Source organism: Carassius carassius, chromosome 7 (genome assembly GCF_963082965.1).
Source record: "Carassius carassius chromosome 7, fCarCar2.1, whole genome shotgun sequence".
Taxonomy (NCBI): Eukaryota; Metazoa; Chordata; class Actinopteri; order Cypriniformes; family Cyprinidae; genus Carassius; species Carassius carassius.
Genome location: NC_081761.1, coordinates 7,092,783 through 7,114,719, shown reverse-complemented (window position 1 = coordinate 7,114,719; position 21,937 = coordinate 7,092,783). Strand labels below are relative to the sequence as shown.

At 38.6% G+C, this 21,937-nt stretch overlaps 2 protein-coding genes across 6 annotated transcripts in view; one reads left to right on the top strand and one right to left on the bottom strand.

Annotated features, from left to right (window-relative positions):
• The first annotated feature begins 299 nt into the window (after window positions 1-299).
• Window positions 300-7,369, top strand: cnpy3 (canopy FGF signaling regulator 3). Its single transcript, XM_059553181.1, has 6 exons — window positions 300-494; window positions 1,062-1,188; window positions 3,539-3,635; window positions 3,952-4,074; window positions 5,501-5,618; window positions 6,681-7,369. The coding sequence occupies exons 1-6, from the start codon at window positions 395-397 to the stop codon at window positions 6,920-6,922; spliced, it is 807 nt and encodes a 268-aa protein (XP_059409164.1). The 5' UTR covers window positions 300-394; the 3' UTR covers window positions 6,923-7,369.
• A 6,879-nt stretch (window positions 7,370-14,248) lies between these two features.
• dachb (dachshund b) overlaps window positions 14,249-21,937 on the bottom strand; it is a 36,964-nt gene continuing 29,275 nt past the window's right edge. For all 5 annotated transcript variants that reach the window (XM_059553661.1, XM_059553664.1, XM_059553660.1 and 2 more), the window contains 5 exons: window positions 21,351-21,481; window positions 21,113-21,260; window positions 20,901-21,038; window positions 20,745-20,810; window positions 14,249-14,364 (listed from right to left, as the gene is read on the bottom strand). In XM_059553661.1, the coding sequence (XP_059409644.1) occupies window positions 14,327-14,364; window positions 20,745-20,810; window positions 20,901-21,038; window positions 21,113-21,260; window positions 21,351-21,481 (521 nt within the window). In that variant the 3' untranslated portion in view covers window positions 14,249-14,326. The remainder of the gene's footprint in view (window positions 14,365-20,744; window positions 20,811-20,900; window positions 21,039-21,112; window positions 21,261-21,350; window positions 21,482-21,937) is intronic.

The window sequence follows — 21,937 nt, the reverse complement described above, 5'->3', positions numbered from 1 at the left end:
GTCATCCATTGCACAAAAGCTCCGCTATTTAAAACACTTTCTTTGGTATATTTTATTTGTTTTGGTATATTTTATTGCTAATTTCAAAACGAAAACGTATTCTAGAACCGGATCCGCTTATTTTACAATATTCAAGAAAACGTAGCTTTTGTTTCTATATCTAAATTAAGTGTACTAACAAAAATACACCAAGCCGCTCTCTCCTAAACATGTCTTGGATTCCTCCCCCGTTTTTCATTGGCTCCGTCATGCCACTTCGGCGTTCGTGATTGGTCCACTCGGCGCAGCGTCTGCGTCAACATACCACAGCGGAAGTGAAAGCTTCAGAATAGTGGCTAAATAAGCATGTTCGATATTTTAGTATTTCAAATTGTAAATATTTTCTGCCAACAAGATGAATGTTTTTATCTGCGTCGTATTGTTTCTTGTAAGTGCCGCAGTTGCTAACAAAAGCGGGGATGATGACTGGGTGCATCTGCCAAATAAATGTGAAGGTAGACTGTCCTAATTTATAATGAGTCAATATTTTGCTTTAAATACAGCATAATCGCTCGTGCATTTCCACACTTATTTTCAGCGCTTGATAAAATAATTAAATGCAATCGCAGACACATATTTTAGACGATGTAATAGATCTGAGATATGTTATCATACTCAGTAACGTTACAGCTGTCAATGTGTATCAATAGCAGTCTGCTTTTTTTGTTTCATAACAGTTGTACGTCGAAAGAGACATTTTATTTTATTAATTATTTCTTGTTTTATATTTATTATATATATATATATATATATATATATATATATATATATATATTTATTTCTTGTTATATTGCATTGACATACTTGGAAAAATCAAGAGCAGCAGATTTCCTCTTTTTAACGTACCTCACTTGTTGTGTCTCAAAACCTGGTGTGATGCCTACCTAGGCTTCATGTTTGGAACGTTGAATGGGTCTGTAATGACAAACAATGCCGTCTATGTAGGCAGCACACTAGGATTTGAGGCACCGCTGCTTTCTGTTCCTCTTCTGGCGCTGAATATGTTCTTTATGTTTCTATAGTGTGCAAATTTCTTAGTGTTGAAATGAAGTCTGCATTTGAAGAGACTGGCAAAACAAAAGAAGTGATTGAAACCAACTACCGCTTCCTGGATGATAAAGGTGCACCGCCAATCAAATATGTCAAATCGTAAGTCACTTTGTTTTCTTAATGCAAACTTTGACCTTAGAAGGATCATTCATCCAAATAAAAATGGTCATTTACCTACCCTCAGCCTTTTCCAAACCTGTATGAATTTCTTTCTCTTGTTGAACACAAAAGAAGATATATATATATATATATATAGTACAGACCAAAAGTTTGGAAACATTACTATTAGGGCTGGGATAAAAGATTATTTTTTAAACGATTAATCTAGCGATTATTTTTTCGATGCATCGATTAATCTAACGATTCATTTTTCAGACCGATACGATTTCGATTATCTCCCCATTAATTGACTACTAACAATTTATACATGATGATTTACATATCTGAATGAAAAAAACATGAATTCCTTAACATTGCAATATATCTTTATTTCTCTTAAAATTACAAAATAAAAGACTAAGAATGCATTACTTTGCACTTGTATAGAGATAGCATTCAATAAAACCTTGAAAACACATAGCTTACTGAAACAAGCTTACTGAACACATAGGATCTAGCTTACTGAAAAAAAGTTCTTCTTTCAGATGAAAATAACAACAACTTGATGTCTAGCATTCAATAAAAAAGTTCACCCAAAATACTTGTTTAGAGCAATTGAAAGAATACAGTAACCAATGTAAACTTTAGGGCTTTAAGCTAATACAGAGATTGCTTTTCCAAAAAATAAAAAATAAAAATTAACAGTGGGAGCCAGCAGCCTGTCACGTAGAGAAAAAAAATCTCCGAATGCTCCACGTGAAACTTTGGCGTTCCGCCCTTTTTCTATCGTGTCTAATGATTTTGGTTAATATGCACGATGAAGCGAGAGAGAGAGAGAGAGCGAGAGCAAGACAGCGCTCGTGTAGTTTGAAGACTGTGAGTGCGCGAGCGCGCGTGAAACTTGGGTGTTTCGCCCTTTTTCTATCGTGTTTAATGATTTTGGTTAATATGCACGATGGAGCGAGAGAAAGAGGGAGAGAGAGAGCAAGAAGCGCTCGTGTTGTTTGAAGACTGTGAGTGCGCGCGCAGCCGGGGCTCTCTCTCGTACGCGCCCTGTCACTGTCACTCACCGATCAAATAAGGCTTTGACAGCCGCCAAAAAGAAAGATCAATGCAGAAAAACCCCTGGATTGGTTATCTAACGTCGGACAGAATGTTGATCCGGCCATTGCGTATATTCAGCGCACATAAGGTAAACGTTTTGCAAACGTTTTTTAGAGAAATAAAAACAGGTCGACGAATCCATGCGCATATTTTGCGTCGACGTATTTTTCGCGTCGACGTCATCGATGACCTCGACGCGTTGTCCCAGCCCTAATTACTATTTTTAATGTTTTTGAAAGAAGTTTCTTCTGTTCATCAAGCCTGCATTTATTTGATCAAAAATACAGAAAAAACAGTAATATTGTGAAATATTATTACAACTTAAAATAATAGTTTTCTATTTGAATATACTTTAAAAAAATAATTTATTCCTGTGATGCAAAGCTGAATTTTCAGAATCATTACTCCAGCCTTCAGTGTCGCATGTAACATCCAGTCTATCACAAGATCATTTAGAAATCATTCTAATATTCTGATTTATTATGAGTGTTGGAAACAGTTCTGCTGTCTAATATATTTGATGAATAAAATGTTAAAAATAACTGCATTTATTCAAAATAAAAAAAAATCTAATAATATATATTCTAATAACATATTTTCTTTACTATCACTTTGTATCAATTTAACACATCCTTGTTGAATAAAAGTGTTGATTTTATTTTAAAAAAAGAAATATTTTTTTTTATTACAAAATATACAAAATATTTATATTTTAAAGACATAGCTTTTTTTTTTTTTTTTTTTGTACTTTTTATTCATCAAAGTATCCTAAAAAAGTATAAAATGTTCTGAAAAAATATTAAGCAGCAGAACTGTTTCCAACTTTGATAATGAATCATCATATTAGAATGATTTCTAAAGGATCATGTGATAATGATCCTAAAAATTCAGCTTTGCATCACAGAAATAAATGATAATTTAAAGTATAAAATTTTTTAAAAACAATTATTTTTAATTGTAATAAGATATCACAATATTATATTTGATCTGTACTGTATATATATATATATATATATATATAATAATAATAATAATTATTATTATTATTATTATTATTATTATTTTTAATTTTTTTTTTTTTTGCTTACTACGGAAATCAGTGGCTACTGTCAACTGTTCGCTTAACAATATTCTTTCACCCATTATAGTCTAGAAATGCAGGAGTACTATAAAGTAACCATGTCATACTGTTTTTGGACGTAGCGTGACTTGTGCATTATATTAAGCGATGTCTTTTGCTTTTCAGTGATATTCGTTTCATAGAGGTGATGGAGAATGTTTGCTCAAGGATTATGCAGTACAATCTACACAAAGAGAGAGATGGAAGTAATCGCTTTGCAAAGGTAGGCTAACACATTTCCTTTATACCTTCCACATTACTTTTAGTGATTTTACTTTTACTTTTTTTTGGTTTATGAGTGAATAAGAATTGAAATTGTTTTTGTGAATGAATACCCCAAGTTGCAATGGCAATTTCATATAATAAATGCAACATGAAAATTAAGCTTTGAAATTCTAACTGATAATTACTCTAGAAGTAAATGGAATGCAAATAAAAATTTCTGTCTAAATTTTTTTTTTTTTTATATACTGTATTCTGTGATGTGTTATAATGCATTATAGCTGGTGAAATCTGATCATTTGTCTTTCTCTGCTCAGGGGATGTCTGAGACATTCTCAACCTTACATAACCTGGTTAATAAAGGCGTGAAGGTGGTCATGGACATTCCTTATGAACTGTGGAATGAGACCAGTGCTGAAGTGGCAGATCTCAAAAAACAAGTATGTGAGTGACTGAGAAATCTTAGAATTATGCCTGTTAGTGGGTTAAATTTAAATTAAATTAAATGTAAAATGTAATTCAATTTAACTATATTAACACCACCGTTAAAAAGTTTTGAGTCATTAAGATAAAAAAAAAGAAATTGATACTTCTATTCAGCAAGGATGCCATTAAATTTTACATTAACATTTAGTCATTAAGCAGACGTTTTTATCTGAAGTGACTTACAAATGAGGACAATAGAATCAATCAAAACTAACAAAAGAGCAACGATATGTAATTATATATATATATATATATATATATACAGTACAGACCAAAGGTTTGGACACACCTTCTCATTCAAAGAGTTTTCTTTATTTTCATGACTATGAAAATTGTAGATTCACACTGAAGGCATCAAAACTATGAATTAACACATGTGGAATTATATATGGAATTATATACTTAACAAAAAAGTGTGAAACAACTGAAAATATGTCATATTCTAGGTTCTTCAAAGTAGCCACCTTTTGCTTTGATTACTGCTTTGCACACTCTTGGCATTCTCTTGATGAGCTTCAAGAGGTAGTCACCTGAAATGGTCTTCCAACAGTCTTGAAGGAGTTCCCCGAGAGATGCTTAGCACTTGTTGGCCCTTTTGCCTTCTGTCTGCGGTCCAGCTCACCCCTAAACCATCTCGATTGGGTTCAGGTCCGGTGACTGTGGAGGCCAGGTCATCTGGCGCAGCACCCCATCACTCTCCTTCTTGGTCAAATAGCCCTTGATGCCTTGAGTGTGACTCTACAATTTTCATAGTCATGAAAATAAAGAAAACTCTTTGAATGAGAAGGTGTGTCCAAACTTTTGGTCTGTACTGTATATACATGCATAAATACATACATACACACACACACACACAAACAAAGAAAAACAAGTAGATAGAATAGAAAAATAGAAAACTAGTTTTTGCTTTTTTTTTGTTTATTTATTTTTTACAATTTTGAACAAGTTTGGGGGTCATTCAGTTTTCTTTGTTTGTTTGTTTGTTGTTGTTGTTTTTTAAAAGAAATGCATACTTTTATTCAGCATTGATGCTTTAAATTGATAAAAAGTTATAGTAAAGGCATATATAATGTTACGAAATATTTATATTTCAGATATATGCTGTTATTCCAATTCATCAAAGAATCCAGAAAAAAATGCATCAGTTTTCACAAAAATGTTAATCAGCACAACTGTTTTCATCATTGATAATGATGATAATGAATAATGTTTAACTGTTTTTTTCTTGTAAAAATTGTTGATTCTGTTTCCTTTTCAAGCTATAGCTGTGATTAGCATAGGTTAATGGGAGTGCAAATAAAACAATGTATGTAAATGCATGTTTGTGCAGCATATCTACAGGCACGTGGGAATTATGAGATTTGTGTTTTGTTCCATCAGTGTGATGTGATGTTAGAGCAGTATGAAGAAGTCATTGAAGACTGGTATAAAGGCAGCCAAGAGGAAGATCTCACCACTTACCTGTGTGAAAAACACGTACTGAAAGGACAAGACACTGGTAATGTGAAACTAACAGCTGTTTTACTCCAGCACAACCTCTTTTATAAGAGTTAAACCGCTCTAGACATAATATTATGACTACTTACAGACTTAACCTCTTGATCTCCTTTATTGGCACCAGCTTTAAGAGCTGTTGTTTCTGGGAAGCTACTCGAGGCTACAGGAGCAGTAATAGTAAAAGACATAATTTAATGTGTAAAGCATGTGTTGATTTCTTGACAAATATAAATTATTCAAGGAATTAATACTTTTACTAAGCTTTACTTAACTTTTACTATATCTGTATCTATATCTGCCTAAAAAAATGTATGTGTGTGTGTGTGTGTTATTTTAATTAAAAACTGTACGAAATGTAAACATATATGTGACCCTGGAGCACAAAACCAGTCATAAGTAGCATGTCTATAGCAATAACCAACAATACATTGCATGAGTCAAAATTATCGATTTTTCTTTTATGCTAAAAATCATTAGGATATTAAGTAAAGATCATGTTCCATATAGTTATTTTGTAAATTTCCTACCGTAAATATATCAAAACTTAATTTTTGATTAGAAATATGCATCGCTAAGAACTCCATTTGGTTAAATTTAAAGGTGATTTCCTCAATTTTTTTTTTTTTATAGTTGTATCTCAGCAAAATATTGTCATAAAAAGCATGCATCAATGTTAAGTTTATTTATTCAGCTTTCAGATTATGTATGAATTTAATTTTTATGACCGGTTTTGTGGTCCAAGGTCACATTTGTCAAAGTACTGTTTGAGAAGTACTCGAAGTAATGACTTCTTAGTTAGAATACCAGTAGGGGTGTAAATGAGTAAATACAAATAGCTGTCTTTCTTCATATGACCAGCTTCTTGCTTCCTGATATGAAATATTAATTTGGCATTGTACTGGCTCTTATTCCATTGCTATAGCAACCAATATAGATCTGCCAGAAAAAGACATCACGTCCTGAACATGCAGCTCTGATTTGATAACTTGTTGCTAATAACAGTGAGGACAGTCAGTATAAAGATCAGAACTGTACAAACATGTTCTTCTGACTCTCTCCGCAGGCTGTCTTAAAGAGAACTGGGCTGGGAAAAAGGGAGACATGGCAGCTATCACAGAGGACAAGAAGAAAAAGAAGAGCAAAAAAAAGAAAGGTAATGACACTGAGGATGGGCAGAAAAAGGAGAAGGTGAAGAAGAAGAAGAAAAAGTCCAAGCTGACTGACACTGAGACCAGCAACCGGAAAACTGAAGATGAGGAGATCCAGAAGAAACTTCCTCTTAATCAGGATAAAACTGAACTCTGATAGATTTCTTTACTTTTTTTTTTCTCTGACATTTGTCTCACTGATATCTACATTTATGACTGATATTGAGATGTACATTGAGTTTTAGTTAGAAGAAGGTAATATTGACGTCCTCATTCTAGATCGCTTGTTACATTAACTCCATCCAGGAAGAAGCTAAAATCAAATGCCTTTTCAAATCCAGAAATGGAAGCTAGACCAATCAATCTCTACTGTAGCTTGGATGTTTGCTTGTGTTTGTTCTCACGCTGGTTTCATGTCAGTAACATTATATACAAGCTAAAATCTTTTTTCAGGAAAATGTCTGCCTTTTGAAGACTAGTGTTTTGAATCAATCAAGTTGGCAAGTTGTTGGAATGGATTCTGGAAATTCTTGTGGTTCTCATTTCTATTACTCTTGACTCATCTCACTGAGTCCACCCCCCACCCCCCCCCACCCCCAATTTTGGTTTTCTTATGCCTACTGTTACTTTTAATTGTCATTGATTTCATAAGAAAATATGATTTTAGAATCTTAATAGTTTCCAAGTAAGGAAATACTTACTTGGAGCTTTTTCAGTATTAATATTATTAGGTTGTACAGTCGTGGCCAAAAGTTTTGAGAATTACATAAATATTGGATATTGGAAAATTTGCTGCTTAAGTTTTTATAATAGCAATTTGCATATACTCCAGAATGTTATGAAGAGTGATCAGATGAATTGCATAGTCCTTCTTTGCCATGAAAATTAACTTAATCCCAAAAAAACCTTTCCACTGCATTTCATTGCTGTCATTAAAGGACCTGCTGAGATCATTTCAGTAATCGCCTTGTTAACTCAGGTGAGAATGTTGACGAGCACAAGGCTGGAGATCATTATGTCAGGCTGATCGGGTTAGAATGGCAGACTTGACATGTTAAAAGGAGGGTGATGCTTGAAATCATTGTTCTTCCATTGTTAACCATGGTGACCTGCAAAGAAACGTGTGCAGCCATCATTGCGTTGCATAAAAATGGCTTCACAGGCAAGGATATTGTGGCTACTAAGATTGCACCTAAATCAACAATTTATAGGATCATCAAGAACTTCAAGGAAAGCGGTTCAATTCTTGTAAAGAAGGCTTCAGGGCGTCCAAGAAAGTGCAGCAAGCGCCAGGATCATCTCCTAAAGAAGATTCAGCTGCGGTATCGGAGTGCCACCAGTGCAGAGCTTGCTCAGGAATGGCAGCAGGCAGGTGTGAGTGCATCTGCACGCACAGTGAGGCGAGGACTTTTGGAAGATGGCCTGGCGTCAAGAAGGGCAGCAAAGGAGCCACTTCTCTCCAAAAAAAACATCAGGGACAGATTGATCTTCTGCAGAAAGTATAGTGAATGGACTGCTGAGAACTGGGGCAAAGTCATATTCTCCGATGAAGCCCCTTTCCGATTGTTTGGAACCATCAGTCCTGTGTCATGCCAACAGTAAAGCATCCTGACACCATTCATGTGTGGGGTTGCTTCTCATCCAAGGGAGTGGGCTCACTCACAATTCTGCCCAAAAACACAGCCATGAATAAAGAATGGTACCAAAACACCCTCCAACAGCAACTTCTTCCAACAACAGTTTGGTGAAGAACAATGCATTTTCCAGCACGATGGAGCACCGTGCCATAAGGCAAAAGTGATAACTAAGTGGCTCGGGGACCAGAATGTTGAAATTTTGGGTCCATGGCCTGGAAACTCCCCAGATCTTAATCCCATTGAGAACTTGTGGTCAATCCTCAAGAGGCGGGTGGACAAACAAAAACCCACTAATTCTGACAAACTCCAAGAAGTGATTATGAAAGAAAGGGTTGCTATCAGTCAGGATTTGGCCCAGAAGTTGATTGAGAGCATGCCTAGTCGAATTGCAGAGGTCCTGAAAAAGAAGGGCCAACACTGCAAATACTGACTCTTTGCATAAATGTCAAGTAATTGTCGATAAAAGCCTTTGAAACGTATGAAGTGCTTGTAATTATATTTCAGTACATCACAGAGACAACTGAAACAAAGATCTAAAAGCAGTTTAGCAGCAAACTTTTTGAAAACTAATATTTATGTAGTTCTCAAAACTTTGGCCACGACTGTACAAATCTTAATATTGCTTTTTCTCTGTTGGAAAATATTTTTTGGTCAACTTTTATGTGATGCAACAAATGCATGAAAAATGTGTTTTGTGATTCAACATAAACTTTTTTTTTTTAATTGTTTAAATGTTTTTTCATCTTTAAGCTTGAACAGTCTGGACGTGGCATCTCATAAAGTCTCTAAATGTCCCACATGTCTCATTTCAGTAATGCAGATAATGGGAGAAACACTGAGAAAATACCTGGGACCTTTTCTTTCTTTCTTTCTTTCTTTCTTTCTTTCTTTCTTTCTTTCTTTCTGTTATTCAATTAAGGGTGTGCCATTTTAGCTTGATCTGTTCATATTAGATTTTTGCTTTTTCTGTGTTTATGTATGTGATGTCATAGGGAATGTTTAAATTACAATTTATTTAATATTTTACTCAGAAGTATTGTTTACTTAAGCTGTTTATCTGATATCATAGCATTAGATAGTGTTCCTGTAGCTCAGTTGGTAGAGCAATGCGCTATCAAGCGCTAGGTTGGGGGTTCGATTCCCCGGGAAAACATGATAGGTTAAAATTGATAGCCTGAATGCACTGTAAGTCGCTGTCTGCTAAATGCAAAAATTTAATTTATATCAGCCATCACTATTTGTGTGTGTGTGAGAGAGAGAGAGAGAGAGAGAGAGAGAGAGAGAGAGAGAGTATGTGTGTGTGTGTGTGTGTGTGTGTGTGTGTGTGCGTGTTTGTGAGAGAGAGAGAGTGTGTGAGTGAGTGTGCGTGCGTGCGTGTGAGAGAGAGAGAGAGAGAATGTCTGTGTGTGTGTGTGTGTGTGTGTGTGTGTGTGTGTGTGTGTGTGTGTGTGTGTGTGTGTGTGTGTGTGTGTGTGAGTGTGTGTGTGTGAGAGAGAGAGAGCTCCTGCAGGTGTGGGCCTATTCTGATTACGGTTGTTTGGAGTGTGTGTGAAAGTTATTGACCTTAGCTCATTAGCTGAGGCGTTTAATAAGTGTTTGGTGTAGATGATTGATGAATAAAAGGAAAACTGACTACAACTCTTGGGCTGATATATAAAAAAAACCCTCGGAAGGAAACGTTTTTAAACGGTAGTTTTCCAGGCTTCACCACAAGGAGGTAGTAACACCAAGAAGGAAGAAGAAATCCTTGCTTGATAAGAGATTGTAGTAAAGTTGTATTCGATTGTGCACGTGTCGCGAGGACGTTCTGGATGATTATTTGTATATAATTAAAATTAGATCTTTTTAAATAATTTTTTTTTTTAATTAATTTTAAAGCAGTTTCATTTAAGGTGTAAATATTGTATTTAAAACTGTTGATAACTTCTATTTGAACAGTGCTATACCCTCAACAGAAAGAAAAAAAAGAAAAACAACAGAAGCGGAACTTAAGGATATCCGTTAATATCTCTTTCTCATTTTTATTAGAATTAATGTGGATAAACGACATGCAAGTGTGGCAATGCTCTTCAGACAGATGTAAATAATGGTGTGTTATGAAGAAGCGTCTGTCACGAGGCCTGTTTATCAGTAGTGACCCTGCTGCAGTGCAGAAGGCTTTGTCCGCATTTACACTCCTCAATGTCACATTCCTCTTCTGTTATGTTTGAGCAATCTGTATTTGCCCTTCAGTATTGGAGCAAATGGCTATTCACTTGCACAAACACATCTCAATGAATAATTCACAAAAACAAACATCTTGCACCCAGGATAAAACCTTTTAATTTTTGCTATCAGTAAGACTGTGAGACTCTTCCTATGGCAAATGGAGAAAATCGAGAATTTGATTGTTCTCTAATCTATGAGAATAAAAAATATTGATCTTTTACATTGCAATCACCTGGTATATTACACAAGAGACATTATGTGTGAGCAAGAATATGAATCTCTCTTCTCTGGTCCTTTGTTTTGTTTTGCTCCAGTTTTGTTCGACCATGTATGTTTATATGAAATCATTTATGTCCCTGGATGGTTTCCCCATGAAAATGGTGCCCAAATAACCACATAATTAATCTCTCTCTGTCTTTAGGCCTACCACATTTGTAATCATACAACATCATCATTTTGACATAATCTGTTTAATTGATACTCAGTTGATTGTAGAAAATACAATTATTTATTTTGTTTATTGAGCTAATTTGAACTTTTTACAATTCTACTTAACCTTTAATTGTAAAGAATTGAGGGCCCTTTTACCCTATTTGTGCCACAAGACAGTCTATTCATATATTCAATGCAGATGTTTACTTAAAACGGTTACATAAAAAACATTAATTAGTGATAAAGACATCATTTTATGTACATATGTAAATTTGATATGTACATACCGCACAAGTTTTAAAAATAAAATATAAAAAAATTAATAGTTATATTCAGCGATAATGCATTACTCAAAAGTTGACAATGGAAAAAAAAGTTACTAAAAATGTATTTAGTTTTTCACAAAAAAATTAAGTTGCACAGCCATTTGTCAAAATTATAATGAAATATTATAAGAAATGTTCCTTGAGTACTAAATCACCATATAATGATTTCTGACAGATCATGTGACACTGAAGACTAAATTGTGAAGAAAGTGAATACTGTAGAAAATTCAGCTTTGCGTCACAGGAATAAATTATATTTAAAAATATATTAAAATAGAAAACGGTTACTTAAATTCTTATAACATTTTACTATATATATATATATATATATATATTTCTTTTTATTTTTTTATGTATTTGCAATCAAGTAAATGCATCCTTGATGAGATTTCCTTCAAAAACACGAACCAACCCCAAACATTTGAACAGTATTGTAGGACTAAACATATTAATTCGTTTTTCTTGTATCAGTCATTTAAAGAAACCTTCTCATTCTTCTACACAGTGTAAGTCAAAAGAGTGAAACGCTGGTCATTTTAGATGAGGACAAACATCCTCTGTTATCTTTAGATGTCAAGTAAAAAGTTGTTCATGAGTTCAATGACTTAATCACGATTTAATAATTTCCATTCAAAGCGTTTCCTCCCTTTCCATCCCATCATGCCCTAATATGGGTTATCTAGTTACAAATTGTCTTATTTAAGCCTTTTCCCTAAAGATGTGTCTTTATTTGAAGAATGTGTTGCTTGAAATGGGTCTATAACTCACTGGAAACTACAAGCTTCTTCAAATCACATAAAAAAAAAAGACAAAAAAATCTGGGCTGCCTTTTTATGGGAAACAAAATGAACTCATGTTTCTGTTGTGAATATTATGGGCAAATCAGTCAATCAGTGCATATGACTATCTATATTCATCGTCGCACCACCCTGAGAAAACAGCAACCACCCTAAATGCATCCTGGGAATAGACTGACATATCAGGCACATTTCTGTTCATCCCGCTCGGGGGAATTGAAAGAGCCCACAGCTTGTCTCATCCTTTTAAACAAAATATCAAACAAGTTTCTGTATTGGTTTGCAGTTGTACACTGTAAGAATTTTTTAAAGTTAATTGTATTAGTGTAAAAAAAAAATAAAAAAAAAAAATAAAAAAGGATTTCATTTTTTTGCCTTCGGAATTTAATGTTTAATTCACTATTGCAAGACGTTTCTTTGTAATAATTTGTGAAAATTACTAGCAATTTCAAAGTGTGCAAATTGTTTAAAAGTTTATTTTTTATTTTAATTTTTCTTGATTCTTGAGGTTTCACTTGTTTTTTGTTTTCTTCCAGTCTGCTTAGTTAATGCTCACACAATATTCTGTATGCAGTTCCTTTAACGTAGAGACTCCAAACTTGTGTACAGCTAAAATAATATATTTTCCAGGATGTTGAACAGAGCTGAAAACACAAACAAGCGCAACAGTCCTCTTCAAGTTTACAAGCACTGATATATTTCTCACAAAACAATCATAGCAGAACAGATGCCATTTCTGTATCCTAAACATATGTTTATCTTCCGCTCCTATCTTTTGCTAGCTGTAGTTATGAAACCACACTTTTCCCACGTTCCCAAATGGTCATTTCCCATTTTTAGGGAGCAATTCCAAATCAAGAGTAAATTGTTTTCTGATCTATTTATGGTCCCCACAGATTTACGGTCTCGAGTGATATACGAAAGAAAAATATTATAAATCCATGTTACAGTACTGTACTTTGAGTCATGATATAATTTGTTTGGATATCTAAAGCAGGAGCTGTTGGAGTGCTGTTGTAAAATAGAAATATCAGTATGGAGTAATGCTTAGCTTGTGTCTGGCCACGAGAAGACCACAAACTGAATGTCAATGAGGACTTTGATACGTGTCAGTAAAGGCCGATATGTAGCAGTGGAGGCATTTAAGCACTAATGGGGTCTTATTTGCATGACCTGAATCAATAGGATTGTTTGATGGCTTTAGCTACAGGAAAGCTATTGACGACAAGGTGACACCGGTGACATGAGCGTGGCTTTGTTTATTTGTGTTGTCGGTTCATTCTGGTGCACAAAATGGTGACAGACATCGATCTAGACCTTTCAAGACATCATTTAGCATTCGGATGGATGGCTCATCCTGACAGTACCAGCAGGGAATTCTGTTCTGCGGGAAGTCTGGTTTCCTCTTTAAGTAACTCACAGACTAATTAAAGACTCGTGCGTTGGGGAAAATGCCAAATACATAAGAAAATATCCTCTGCTGCCTTAGTGTCTAGTTTGAACTTATACTAAAATGGTTAGTGAATCGAATCGCTGTAAATGCTGAAAAACATGAAACCACATCTACAATATCAACAGGTTCCTTCTTAGAATAATGAGGGAAAGATTCCAAAAATATTCAGTAGTTTTTCCATCTGAAAGCCAATAAAATAATGCAAGGTCTTACAAAGAAAACTCCCACATAAGGTTATTCAAACCGAAGAACAGGTGATTATTTTAAACAGTATTAAGAAGCTAAACTGACCTACAAAGAGAGATAAATGGACTGCAGAACCAGAAGATGTACATACAAGAGAAAAGCCATGAAATGTAAGATTCCACACTCTTTAGTGTCTTTATACAAGTATGAAACACAACCCTTTTTTACATTTTCCTAAGCCTTTCCCTGAGGGCATTAGACTGAAGGTCACTGTCCTGAAGGGATAATGCCAAAACAGCATCCAGTCGCTTCCAATCGCTGCTTCAAAACAAGTAAAAGTACACCAACAGTGCTCTCCACAGAGCTTAAACAAGGAATTAAGCACAGTGTATGTAGATAAAACAACAGTGGAGGATTCTGGAATGTTGTGTGGATGGAGCATTCGATTGCATAAAACCTTGAAGTCTTCTCTTCAGCATTCAGAAAGTGTGTGATGTGGAGAACATCCTTATCCACCTCTTCTTAGTACATTATTGGATTTTTTGTGTATGCTCTGCTTTCTGCAATTAAAGAAAAACAAAAGAAAGGTTTGAATTTGTAAATGTAAAGACAACTGATACCAATATTTCATTTAATATTCAACAATTATTTAAATATGTGTAAAAGTGTTAAACTTCTCTGGGCCATTTAATGGGACTTTCATATTTAATAAAGGTTTTAAAGGTTTTACATTTGATAAAAGTTTGGGGTCAGTAAGATACTGATTGATTGTTGTTTGTAAAATAAATTAAAACTTTTATTTAGTAAGGATGCATTAAATTGAACAAAAGTGACAGTAAAGACAAATGTATTTATTTCAAATATATGCTGTTCTTTTGAACTTTCTAATAAATAATTTCTTGAAAAAAAAATTTAAAGAAAAGAAATGGATGATGGTTTCCACAAATTACTGAAGACTGGAGTAATGGCTGCTGAAAATTCAGCTTTTCCATCACAGGAATTAATTACGTTATATAATATATTCAAATAGAACACAAAATAATTTTTGACAACATAACTGTTTCCTATCAAGGGAACTTCGAACTGCGTCCTCTGAGGGGACACTATGGGAAACACCTCGTCGTGACCCGTGTCTGAGCATACTTTGAAAAACGCCAACATGTTGGCCGGCGACAGCCACTGACGTCACTACCGGCACGACTATAAATACACACCTGTAGGACCCGTCACTTTATTTTCTTCGTCTTCATTGACTGTTTTGTTTGAAGCGTGCATCTGAGAAACGGTAAGAGCGATCTATTATTGTTATCATCATGGCTTCCACTAGCAAGGTGTTTAGACAGTGTGTGCATCCGTGTCAGTGTTATCTGACACCCGATGACACTCACACTCTTTGCGTCTCTTGTTTGGGCAAAGAGCACGCGCGCGATGTCCTTGAGGGGGTGATCTGCGTGCACTGCGAGCGTTTTTCTGTGAGAAAGCTCCGCTCTCGTTTGTCTCTCTTTTCGAGGAAAGAGGGACAGCCATCTGGATCCCGTGGCTCAGGACCCGCCGTTGCCGAGGCACGGAGGAGAATGAGCTCGTGGGGATCACAGATGGATCTCGCTGAGGAGTGTAGAGAGGGACTTTCCCTTTCACACTCTCCGGCGGCGAACGAGAGTGAACTTCGTGAGGAAGATGCGTTATCATTAACCCATTCTGACACTGAAGTTAGTGCTCTGCTGGGTTCTACCCAGAAAGAGCAGGAGATGTCTGAGAGTGGCAAAGAAGCTGAGGCTGAGCCTTCTCAATCCTCCTGCCCTGTGTATGAGGAGCTGTTAGAGGTTATGGATCGCGCCACGGCAAAATTAGACTTGCCATGGAAGCGTGCCAGAAAGGTAACGTCACGAGGTCGCCTCGATGAGTGTTATTTGTCTGACCATAGCCCTCCAGCCCAGGTGAGCCTTCCATTCTTGCCTGACTTGCATGCAGAAGTCGAAAAGGAATGGAAGAGGCCGTTTTCCTCATGCATCCACCGGTTTCAGCATACGAGCTATGCTAATATCGAGGGCATGCACGAAAACGGCTATGAGAGGATGCCCCCTGTAGAAGAGACGCTGGCTAGCTATCTCTCTGTGGGGGAAACGTCCTCTCTTAAATCTCCCTCTTTGCCATCTAAGCCCCTCCAGGATACATCCCGCTTAAATGGCAGGTCATACGCGGCAGCAGGTCAGGCTGTGGCTTCGTTGCACACGATGGCGGTGCTTCAGGCCTACCAGGCTGACCTGCTGAAGGACATGGATACAGGCGAGGGCCTTTCACCTGACCAGGTAGCCGAGCTGCGCCGCACCACAGACCTCTCTCTCCGGGCTACCAAGCAGGCCGCCTCCGCCATGGGCAGGTCTATGGCGGCCATGGTGGTAACGGAGAGACATCTGTGGGTGAACCTGGCAGACATCGGGAGGGAAGAAAGGGGGTGTCTTCTCGATGCTCCGGTCTCGCCTTCTGAGCTTTTCGGTACCTCCGTCGAGATGGTGGTCAAAAAGTTCAGGGAGGCAAGGGCGTGCTCAGCTGCTTTTAAATCCTTCTTTCCACGAAGGTCCAGGTCCGAGCCCGAACAACAAAGGGGTCCTGGCCCATCTCGATCTGAGGATCGTAGACGGGCGCAGAAGGCTAGTGTCGTGGCTCGCGCTCCTCCCCCGCCTAAGGACAGGGGCAAGAGGAACCGTGGGTCACGGAGAGGTAAGCAGGGTCTGAGGGACGTGATTCAGACGAGGCAGCGTCCTCGCCCGGATCAGAGCGGTAGAAAGACCTAGTAGCTCCGGATGTTTTTAACCTCTGTTTTAACTTCTGTTTTTGTCCTCCCCTGCCTAATTCCCCTGTAGCCACCAGCTCTCCACCTGAGTCCTCTGTATGTACTGCCTCAGGTGATGCTCCCCTCGCTTGAGGGTTGGAGCTCATCTGTCCCGTGCGATCCAGCGCCTCTGCGATGCTTGGGAACCTTTCTGTACACACGCTAAGCCTGTGTACTTTCTCAAAACCACATGGTGGTCAGTGTGCACGTGAACACTTTGCACACTGTCTGAAATCCACGTAAGTGCTAAGTGTGCACGCAAGACTTAGCGCACTATCTAAAATCCTGTACGGTAGGGGTTACGCGCTCCGCTTCGTTCCCTTTCTTAAGATGATTAGCCCTGGGTTCCATGGGCTTCATTCAGCCGGTGTGTATTTGTTATACACCTCAAGCATCGCTTCCCTCAACATGAGGGGCTGGGTGGACTCCCACATATTGTGGTTATCAGGTAGTAGGCTTCATCAGGCCTCTCTGATGGTGAGCTCCCACATACTGTGGTTGCCAGGTAGTAGGCCTCACCAGGCCTCCCTGGAGATTTAGCTCCCACATACTGTGCGTCTCCACTAAATAGCATATTGTGGTTTTCAGATAGTAGGCTTCACCAGGTCTCTCTGAAGGCGAGCTCCCACATTCTGTGGTTGCCATGTAGTAGGCCTCACCAGGCCTCCCTGGAGATTTAGCTCCCACATACTGTGCGTTTCCACTAAATAGCATATTGTGGTTTTCAGATAGTAGGCTTCCCCAGGTCACTCTGAAGGCGAGCTCCCACATACTGTGGTTGCCAGGTAGTAGGCCTCACCAGGCCTCCCTGGAGATTTAGCTCCCACATACTGTGTGTTTCCACTAAATAGCATATTGTGGTTTTCAGATAGTAGGCTTCACCAGGTCTCTCTGAAGGCGAGCTCCCACATACTGTCGTTGCCAGGTAGTAGGCCTCACCAGGCTTCCCTGGAGATTTAGCTCCCACATACTGTGCGTTTCCACTAAAAAGCGAGCTCCCACGGTTTGTGGTTGTCAGGTAGTAGGCCTCACCAGGCCTCCCTGGAGTCGAGTTCCATATTGCTTTCAGTTTCCACTTGAGGTGGTTATCTGGTAACAGGTAGTAGGCCTCTCTAGGCCTCTCTGTAGGTGAACTCCCACATATTGTGGTTATCAGGTAGCAGGCTTCACAGGTCTCTCTGAATGTGAGCTCCCACATACTGTGGTTGTCAGGTAACCTTTCAGTACACACGCTAAGCCTGTGTACTTTCTCAAAACCACATGGTGGTCAGTGTGCACGTTAACGCTTTGCGCACTGTCTGAAATCCACGTAAAGTGGTAAGTGTGCACGCAAGATTCTGCGCACTTTCTAAAATCCTGTACGGTAAGGGTTACGCGCTCCGCTTCGTTCCCTTTCTTGAGATGATTAGCCCCGGTGTTCCTTGGGCTTCATCCAACCGGTGTGTACTTATTGTACACCTCAAGCCCCCTCAACATGGGGGGCTGTGTGGGCAATTCTCGTGGTAGTTTAGCAGCGCTCCCCTTTTCTGAAAGGGTCACCCATGAGCATGCTGCTCGGAGCTCGGAGTCCTCGGTTCTCGGTTTCTTTCAGAGCGCTCCAGTACTACATACTGTTTTGAGACGCACTGTGAGAGCAGACATTCTGCTGAGGCAGGGGCTGAGGCTCGGGGAATGGCGCCTTCACACCAAGGTGTTGAGGCAGAGTTAGAGAGGTTGGCCATACTTGGGTGGATCGGTTTTGCGGCTCGAGAGAGCATCGCACTATCCCCTCTGGCTTCCTCTGACTCATCCAGCTCCATTGGGGGCTGGACGCCATGGTACAGGCGTGGCCGAGGCTTCATCTGTACGTTCCGTCCTCCAATTGCTCTGCTCCCGGGCCATTCCATCTACGAGCTGCTCTATCAGAGTTCCACGAGAGCCCCTCCTTAGAACAGTATTTGTAAATCCATGTTATGGTAAGTGTGCACGTAAAGTCTTTGCACACTTTCTGAAATCCACTCTGTGGTAAGTTCGCACGCTAGTACTCTGCGTTCTTTCTAAAATCCTGTATGGTAAGGGCTTCGCGCTGCTGCTTTGTGCCCTTTCTTGAGTCGGTTAAAGCCCCGTTCATCTTGGGCACCACTCCACCTAGGTATCCTCTGATACCTATCTAGAACAGGGCGCCGCTACTAGAGTACTGTTGGGACAGCTCTTTCGGCAAGTTTTTGCGAAAGCTAGCAGTAGCCCCTGTGTGACAGGCAAAGACTTGGTAGAGGAAAGTGCCAGGCTCTAAGCCGTATCCCTTTAAAGGAATCTTTTGTGATTCCAAGCCTTCAGCTCTACCCCGGGCCAGGGCCCTACAGGTAAGTTGGGTATGTAGCTTAGGCCTTTGGCCGTAAGAGATAATGTCATAGACAGCCGTCGAACCGTCCTAGGGGCGACTCCCGGTGAAGCGGTAGAGTTGGTACTTAGTGTTTGCCATGATTCTGGTCTGCACTCCCCTCAGCATGGCGGTGTGGGTATACTGTTCCCCATAGTGTCCCCTCAGAGGACGCAGTTCGAAGTTCCCTTGATAGGGAACGTCTCAGGTTACGAATGTAACCATGGTTCCCTGAGAGGGAACGAGACACTGCGTCCTCTAGCTCCCTGCCATGCTTCGTACGCAAGCTTCACGAAGAAGATAAAGTGACGGGTCCTACAGGCGCGTATTTATAGTCGCGCCGGTAGTGACGTCAGAGGCTGTCGCCGGCCAACACATTGGCATTTTTCAAAGTATGCTTCAGACACGGGTCACGACGAGGTGTTCCCCATAGTGTCCCCTCAGAGGACGCAGTGTCTCGTTCCCTCTCAGGGAACCATGGTTACATTCATAACCTGAGACGTTTTATTGTATTTTTAATCAAATAAGTACAGCCTTGGTAAGGTTGCCAGGTTTTCACAAAGAAACCCACCCAATTGCTACTCAAAACTAGCCCAGTTCCCCAGGAAAATTCACATTTCAGGGGCTAAATATGGCATTGTTGGGGTCGCTTCAACCCGTGGACGTGAAAAAACAATCTGCGGCAACAGTGTTAATGTAGCCTTATTCCACAGGAAAACTGTGGACGTGGCAACACTGAGCCTTGGTGAGCATAAAAGAATTGTTATAAAAACATAAAAAAAATTGTACCAATCCCAAACCTTTGAATGGTAAAAAAAAATATTACAAATAAAATCAACTCGTTTAGTAGTTTTAGTTTAGAGTCATGAAAATGTTTTTTTTAAGTAAAAAAAAAAGGTGGGCCTACCATTTGATCAACATGTTGAAAAACTCTACATAATAAAATAATAATAATAATAAATTAATGTATTTCTAACATATTACAGAATTTCAAATGCCGATTTAACTAAAATAGCCCATTATGCACATCATTGTAAAAATACATTAGACAATAAATGAACACCTCCAGTCCAGTGCTGTGCCTACATGTATCAGATTTTCTCGACATTAGGGAGCCATTTTAATAAAATGAACACAAGGTGAAATTCAAGTAATTTATCATGTAGCTTTAGCTGTCTCTCGGGGGGGGAGAGAGTGAGAACGGCCAGCTGCAGAAACAGATAAACGGGTGGAAGGGCGGCGCTGGAATATTCATGCGGTGAGGCTTTGCTTACACAGGAACCTTGCAATTAGTCCCCAGTCTTTTGATTCATCTGTGTGTTTATTTGCTAATGGTTTCACTCTGAGACAGAGGGAGCCGATGATCTCATCTGTTTGGAGGACACGGGCGAGTGACACACGGTGTTGCTGAGAAAGACTGATGGGAAGGGGAAGTGTGGTCAAGACAACAAATCTGAATAAGCCACAGCTGAAACTGTGCACATCCATATACATACACACTGTATATACAAGTGTGTTGACAGGCATGTTTTGTACAAGGACTTTTTTTTACGGATGTTAATACTTTCATTCTGCAAGAATGCATTACATTGATTAAAGACAAAAAAAAAACTTTACATGGTTTCAAAAAATAAAGCTTTCAAATAAATGCTGTTCTTTTGAACTTTTCTATATAAGCATATATATTAATACTTATATATCTCTATGAAAAGGGGCCAGTTCATCTAGGTTTCTATTAAATGTAATACCTTGTAACAAGCAGTTGTCCTCCGGGCTTCTGCATCGCTCCATCTCTGTGTCCAGACTGATTGGATCTATGTTAACAGACAGCGACAGCTGACAAAGCCTGCTGAAAGACTATCGGCCTGAAAGAAACTCTCTGAGTGTGTGTGAGAGCGTCTCACCCTGTGTGAGAGCGTCTGATGAGGTGGCCTGCTGTAAAGCCTGCTCGATCTGCCCTCTCCGCTTGGACTCATATTCCAGCGCCTCCTGTAACCTCCTCTTTGCCTTCTTCTCCTTCTTCAGACGTCTCTGAATGGTAGCTGGAAGAGAAAATATCCATGTGTAAACATCAAATGAAAATAGACGATTTCGGTATTAGATCGCAACATTTTACCTCGACTGTGTAGCTCAGAGGTGAGCTGTCTCTCTAGACTCTCTCTCATCTCTCTCTCTCTGTACAGCTCCATCTTGAGCTCTCTCCTCTCCTGCTGAAGCTGCTTCTCCTGCAGACGGGCGTTCTCCAAAGCCACCTTTAGCAGACCCTGCAACACATGTCCACATGTTATTGATGCTGAACTTGTTTGTATGAGTGTGTTTGTGTGTGTGTGTGTTGCATTTCTTCATGGCTATACCTGGACATTAGTGAGCAGTGTCTCGACGGAGGAGAGGCCGTCTGTGAAAAGAAGGGACGCGGGGAAGCCAGAGGACAATGATTGAGCTGGGACCTTCTCAAAGATTGTTGGTTTCACTGCATTTTGTTCAACTGTCAAATAATAAACACAAAAAGATGAATTCAGCTGACTGTTAAAAGAATAGTTTAGCTATAAAATTAAATTATGTTATTTACTGAAATAAAGTAAACGTTGTGTAAAATTGCAGCTAGTTGGCAAGACAACATTTCTCATTTTCGTTTAGTTTAAACTGATGTACTATAATTTAAACAAACTGATGAAACTGAAAAAAAAAAAAAAAAATATATGTAGACATTTAAAAAAGATATTACAATTATAAGAAAATGTAAAAAAAAAAAAAAAAAAAAAACTATACTAGCGTGATACAAAAAAAACAGTATCTTTTTCTTTTTGAAGAATATGCTTAATATATAGTTATAATTGAACTACATCAGTTAAGAAATCTACAGAAAATCCCTGTTGTTTTAGCTTTTGGTTGTTCTTTTTGAGTGAGAGCATTGGGTTTTTTAATGTTTTTGAAAGTAAAT